Source organism: Euphorbia lathyris, chromosome 1 (assembly GCF_963576675.1).
Source record: "Euphorbia lathyris chromosome 1, ddEupLath1.1, whole genome shotgun sequence".
Taxonomy (NCBI): Eukaryota; Viridiplantae; Streptophyta; class Magnoliopsida; order Malpighiales; family Euphorbiaceae; genus Euphorbia; species Euphorbia lathyris.
In genome coordinates, this window is record NC_088910.1 from 59,195,377 (window position 1) to 59,202,417 (window position 7,041).

At 35.0% G+C, this 7,041-nt stretch overlaps 1 protein-coding gene across 1 annotated transcript; it reads right to left on the reverse strand.

The window, feature by feature from the left end:
• Positions 1-771: 771 nt before the first annotated feature.
• On the reverse strand, positions 772-6,532 carry LOC136234720 (serine/threonine-protein kinase STN7, chloroplastic). Its single transcript, XM_066024199.1, has 10 exons — positions 5,897-6,532; positions 5,729-5,815; positions 5,068-5,190; positions 4,822-4,920; positions 4,120-4,288; positions 3,933-4,026; positions 2,407-2,500; positions 2,252-2,308; positions 1,237-1,650; positions 772-1,149 (listed from the first exon to the last, which is right to left on the reverse strand). The coding sequence occupies exons 1-10, from the start codon at positions 6,317-6,319 to the stop codon at positions 985-987; spliced, it is 1,725 nt and encodes a 574-aa protein (XP_065880271.1). The 5' UTR covers positions 6,320-6,532; the 3' UTR covers positions 772-984.
• Positions 6,533-7,041: the final 509 nt, after the last annotated feature.

Genomic DNA, 7,041 nt, shown 5'->3' on the forward strand with positions numbered 1-7,041 from the left:
AACTTAAGTTACCTTTTCATTTAACCCCTTTTTTGTATTGGTTTAATTAGAGGAATAGGAAGCTTATAAGAACCTCATTAGCATCTTAATTGATATTTACATGTGACTGTGTCTTTGCTTAGTTGACTAATTAATTAGCCAGCCAGCAACGTTATTGCTGTCCATCATATTCACATTACAATTTGTGGTCCAATCTAACATGAAATTTCCATGATCATCAAAATAAAACAATCAAATAGTAGTATTCAATTTCATAATTGCTAAAAGAATTCAAATTGAATTATTGAATTCTCTTTTGTCAAGAAAATAAATGAATGATCCATGCAAGTGGTTGGCAATGGCAGGCAAAACATGCAACTTGTATAGTTTTGGTCTCTTGAGTTTAGTGGACTCTCATTCTCAAGGCTGCCTTTTACTAGACAGGGTAAAGATTTTGGAAAGAGAAGTGACCTTAATTTATATATGTTTATGCTGTAAAAAACTAATTAATATAGGCAGGCATTCCTGTTTATTGGGGCTTTCATTTTAACAAAAGAGCTCTAGAAAAGCCAACATCATTAGTTGTCCCACATTGTATGCATACATCCACAATAAAACTTGTATTCTACCTTCAATTCTTTACTCTTGTATTGCAGCTAGTAGCTACCTGTGACTCACGTCCTTAAACTACCATTCATGAACTCTATGTGTTACAGTTGGTCGGTTCGGGTTCGGTTGCTTCCAAGAGGTTCATCAAGGAAAGTTGAATACAAATATATATCTTATCGAAAGTTCCAACTCAAATCCCTTTGATTCATATTTCTATAGAATTATATTTATGATTACACGTGCAGTCCAAAGATTCCAGGTATGTTTCTACATAGTTACCAGCTAATCTCTTCCATCTTAAACCATCATTTTTATACAACCAAGATTGGCAATTATATTTAAAATGGAGGAAGAAAAGAAAGGACTAAACAATATATTATATACATACACTTCTTCTCAGTCCTCTCTTGGGATCCACCTACTCCACCATACACTCTTACTACGTCTGCTTAGCTCGTCCATGCTCTCACTCAATGTTTTTATTAACTTCCTTTGCAGACGAAGTGCTGAAGCAAGAGCATTCCTTTGATCACCTACCTTCTTTCTAGGCTCCTCCCTTTCCTGTAATCAATATAAAGATCGGAAATGACCAATTAGTTTATCATCAAATGCACCAATAGAAAATATCAGTACAGTTCAGGAACAGACTCGAAGTTCCAGAAGCTGAGCTTCAGTGAAGCCGCCTTCCTTCTCTGATCCAGATTTTGCCATTAACTGAACAATCCAGTTGGCAGCTTCACTATAATCTTGCTGCGTCACCCGAAAAAGTTGCAGCCTCAGGTTCTGCATGAAAGACAGAGCTAATAGGCCTTCCCTGTCGAAGTAGGGATGAGCTAAAGCTGTTTTTGCACTTATTCTTTGTCGTGCTTTGTATCGAACCATTGATGTTATAAGCTCCCATCCTATCCCTCCATCTAAATCCAACAGCTCAAAGCCCTTTCGAAGGTCAGGACCAGCACGTGGCTCTACACTTTTCCTCCAGGCAACCAAGTCATAGTCACATCTTTTTAATTGGCGGTTGAACTGTATGAGGTTACTGTCACTGCGTAGTCCTGGAAATGCCTGTAACAAGAAAACTGTTACGAGTTATAAAGCCAACATGGTTAATCTAATAGATGAAACTGGCTTAAATGTTTCAGAATTAATGATCAACAAAACCACTAGCATTCTGTAATTCTAAGAGCTATGTGTATAAACTGTCTCACATATTCACAAACAAACATGTTGGGCTTTTTTTTTTTTCTTTTAACAGTTTCAATCACTTAAAAATGAAAATGTATTTTTAAAATAACTGTTCCACCTGCAGAGAATTTGAGTTCTTAAAGTAAGCTTCAAACTTAGCAGAATTATAACATTTTGTTAATAACCTAGCCTTGAAATATAAAAATCAATTCAATATTAATTATAGCCAAATTATAACGTGAATGCAGAATTTTGAATTTTTATTATCACAGATAAATTGATTAGTTGTACTGTTTCCTGAATTGTCAGTAATGAGGACAAGAAGATTATTTACATGTAAAACATGCTCCCCATTGCTGACATAAGGATTCAGATAATATAGCAGAACTTACATTATTCTTGAAATGTTTATATGTAATTGACTAAAGTCAGCAATCATGGAATCTGCAACAAAATTAAATGAGTCATTTCATTTACTAACCATTTGTAGGAACATTAGCCCAGTACTGTAAATGTCAAATCTATCAGGCAAGTTCATCTGTTTAGCAGAAATACCACAAGAACCAAAAAGAAGAAAATTAGTGTCACCAACAATTATGCTGAATTCATGACGACAAACAAGGAGACTATTAGCACCTGCCATAGCACTGGGGAAAGTACAGTTGCCACTGGAGGGGGTGGTGCAGATGGAGTTTGTGTGCTCATGATGTATTGCTCCGGTGCAGCATACCTTGAATGAGGCGATCCAAAGTGATCATATAATTAGGGAGGAAGAATTTTTTCTTTTCTTTGAAAAAAAAAATCCTCATATTAAAGGAAATGAATGTAGTAAATAAACTTTTGCATTGGTGTGTACTTTCATGCATTTACAAGTACAGGAATTTGTTATTTTTTGTTACAAAAGAAACCCAATGTTTTACATTGTTAGCAAAATACAAAATTCGACCAACAATGTTGTTCTTTGCTAATGTGGCATTTGATGTGGAAAGTTGACTTGTTGACTTTGCTAATGTGGCACATTGAAATGTTGACTTTTACAAATGTCATGTTAGTTTGATGACGTGTCAATCGCCATGTCAACAAAATTAAAAGGTCTTAGTCAAATTCCTTATTTTGCTAATAGTGTAAAGCACATGGTCTCTTTTGCAACGAAAAATGTCACATTCCTTCACTTGCAAATACACGAAAGCACAAGGGTTGTTTTGTCTATTAAAATCAAACATACAAGATTAAAGGGCGGCCCGGTGCACTACGCGTCCCTGCTGAGCGAGGGTCCGGGGAGGGGTCCCACCACAAGGGTGTACTGGGGGCAAGCTTTCCCCTGCCAATTTATTTGGCAAGAGGCCACTCCTAAGACTCGAACCCCGTGACCTCTTAGTCACACGACAACAACGTTTACCGTTGCGCCAAGGCTCGCCCTCAAACATACAAGATTAAGTAACAAAAATATAATCAACATTTTTCTTGCATTATCTCCTAAATACCTTAACTCAGTTGAATTTCCGAATTATCTCTAGAGTATACTAAGGTCTTAATTACTTAAATGAGCTCTATAAACACAATAGAAGGATATTTGTGAGGTCATTACCCCACACGTGCGATTAATTCTAAGGGATTGATTGATGGAAGTGAGGGAAACTGATCATTTATTATTCGAAGATTGAGTTTCAACATGGATAAACTGACAAATTTATCTCCTAGCACTAATTACAGAGTGCAAATATATTTCTAATACGTATTCATAGGTTTCAAAATCTGCATTTTATTTATCTTCTCTCGAATACTTTAATTATATATCAAGAAAGTGAAAACCTAGCTAATACACTCGAGCATTTAGGACTTGGACACTTCCCCATCTGTTATAATATAAAGTACAGAGCATCAATATCATATATGCAATAAAGGAGAAAGGGAACTGAAGATGGTAGGAGGTAATGACTGGATCAATGTTTCAATCGGCATCAGCATAACAAACCACGATTGATTAGACCATGTGTAACAATTGGCAGACAGCAATTTCATCTTATTTACTTCAAACGACTACTAAAGATGGACATTACCGAGATCATGGCATGAATGGAAATATAATGGATACCAATCTTATTCAATCTGAAGTCGCCAAATTACTACTTGCTAGAGATGCATGATGGAAAATGAAATACCTTGGGTCCAAAAGAAATTCATTTGGAATATAGTTTATTCCAACTCGCAGATCTGCTGCAGCTCCAAGGTCAATAATCTTGAATGTACGAGACCCTGTCCAGTTTTACATGCACGAATTGATCAATTGTTTAGAGATTGACTCAAAGTTAACACCTTTAGGTTTACTAAATTACTTGAGATCATTACCTTCAGAAAAAATAACATTCTGAGGCTTAATATCCCTATGTACTATTCCCGTTGAGTGAAGACCATCCAATGCAAATAAAAGCTGCCTCATAATAGTTTGGATGATTCTGTTTTCTCTTTCCAAACCCTTAGGCAAGTCCTGAACCTTTTCCAGGATCATTGACTCTACCTGACATTTATGTGACCGTCACTAAGATTGGTATAGGAAACAGAACTGAACAAGAATTTGGCAAGCAAGCATGGAAATAGAATCAATTTTATATATATATATATATATATATATATATCCAGAAAGATATCAACATCAAACAGTTCCCATTTATATCCTTGCTGTTGAAATTTCTCGAGGATCATTGACTCTACCTCACATTTATGCAACCGTCACTATGATGGTATAAAAACGTGGAAACTGAACAAGGATTTGGCCAGCAAGCATATTGCAGAACAAAAAAAAAAGTCTTGTAAAATTGAAATATATCAATATTAAACAAGTTTGCTCAAATATTATATTCTTGCTGATCAAATATAGGAAATAGCAAAGATGTCCGTCCGGAAGATAAAATTTGAATAACAATTATTAGATTCTCAAATTTATCGTGGTTTAGGCTTAGAGAAATCTTAGTTAGGTGTTCCAATGCATAGAAAGCTAGTATAGCAATTAATGATTCAAAATTAAGAAAAGCGATGGGAGAATGCACCAACATTGTAAGGGAACTCTTTACTCTTCATCAAATCATAAAGCGTGGCCTCTCCTTCGAAACGCCATATAAGCCAATATTCACCTTCTTTCTTGGAAGAACTCTGAAATAAGTTTTATGATAACAATTAAAGCCATCAACTAACATTTAAATTGTGAAACAGTTAAGCTATCAGAGTAAACTTTCTTAACCTCATAGGCTAATTATACCCTCAATTAATATTGTAGAAGTAATCATAATAGATCAACACCTCAAGAAATCCATACATAAAATCTGCACAGCTGCTTGCACAAGCTCTTCGAACACGCTCATTCATCCAAATTTCCACAGCTCCATATTCAGTAGCCTTTTTCAAGACCAAGTCACCCTCCCTCTGGGTAAGATAAACATGAACAAATCTCAAATCAGAAAACTAGCACCTCAAACATTGTTGTAAAAGTTGATATAAAATTCCACAAACAAAACTACTTATCACAAAAATCCTCAAAAAAGAACAACGGAAAACAAGGATTTTTTTTTTACCATCTGCCGCAGCTCATTGAGGCTGCAACGCATTAAACTGGTATAAATATCACTGAATTTGAATCTCTAGTCAGCTAACGGGATTGTTATTACAACAACTTCTCATCCAAAGCGGACAATTGTGATTTTTCCATATGCCACCATTTCAATTATGCTGTATAAAAACTTCCGTGGATAGCATCTTAGTCAATAGCCTCACTCAACATAATCCCAAATCTAAAACTATGAAATAATTAACTTCATGCTCTACCGAATAATTATAAGCAATTCAAGCAAGTGCAACTCGCTGGCCCAAAAATTTCCAAAGGATAAAGTAATGGAAGATAAAGTATGAGCAGAAACATAAATAAGCGAATGGAATTGATACTGTAATTGGGTAATTTTGATACCTTGGAAGAAGGTTTCTTAGTCGATGAAACTCTATAAACAGATCCAAAGGCTCCCTCACCCAATTTCTTCCCCAAAACAATATCATCCTGTAACCAAAAACAAAACCAAGTACAGTAGTTATCATCACATACAAGATAAAGAGCAAGAAGCAGAAATGATTGAATTACCTTTCTAAAAGTGGGCCTAAAACCCCTCTCCACAAAAGCCAGAAAAAACATGTCAAAGAAACCAGGAGCAACACCAGGAGTAGCCCAAAGGTAAGAGAGAGCAGCGAGAGCCAAAGCCACACCAGGAGGTGTAATTGTTAGGCCATCAGACTTGGGCAGAGTGCTTCTGTAGATCATATCCCCACAGGCCATGACAGTGCATGGTAAGCCAACACCTACACCCAAAAAGAAATTGTGAACTACATCGACCAATTCCCCACCTGATGCAACTACCGAAAGTGTTGTTGGGTTAGAGAAGTTAATTCTGGAAAAGGGTTTAGGGTTAAGTTTGTTTCCAAGAAATGGAGAAGAGGGGGGTTTCAGTTTGTGAGTATGGAGTTTGATTGAGGCTAATCCAAGTCCGCCTGATGAAACGGCGGCCATCACAGTACAGAAAGAATATGCAGTAGAAGATAACGGTGTAGTAATTTCACTGAAACCAGCTTCAAATTTAGAGCACCTCTGTCTCTTTTCTTGAATTTAGTAGTGGCAGTTATTACAGGTATTTTTTGTGGAGGGGAAGAGTTTCAAAGGATTGATTCGAAGCATAACTACGGACCACAAATAAGAAGGCTGGCTATTGCTTAACGCCATTCATCTCATTTAAGTTCGACCCCTTGATATGGGCTTCGATTTAACCCTCCGTACATTGAATTGGAATCTTTCTTAGGGAAATTTACGAAAAATGCTGTTCTTTTTTTTCAATATTTTAAAAGAAACTCACATTTTATTATTTAAAGGAATTAATTACAAAAATATTTTAGTGATATTTAACATTTCTGCTATAAAATAATATATTTTTTTATAAGATAAAATAATATAATTTATTTTAAAATAAAAATGTAAAATATAAAAAGAATTGAAAAAATATATATATATATATTTTTTTTTATAAATCTTGTCGGCCCTTAACTATTGGGCTTTTCATCTTACCATGAGTATCTAGTCATTTGATTCATTTTTATCATAAAAAGCTCAAATACACGAATATATAATTAAATACAAAATTACAATTAAGTTATATCACTAAATTTAATTCTTAATATGTTATTATTTTTTATATATTATAATTCTATATTATAATTAAAATATGTAGACTCTAATTT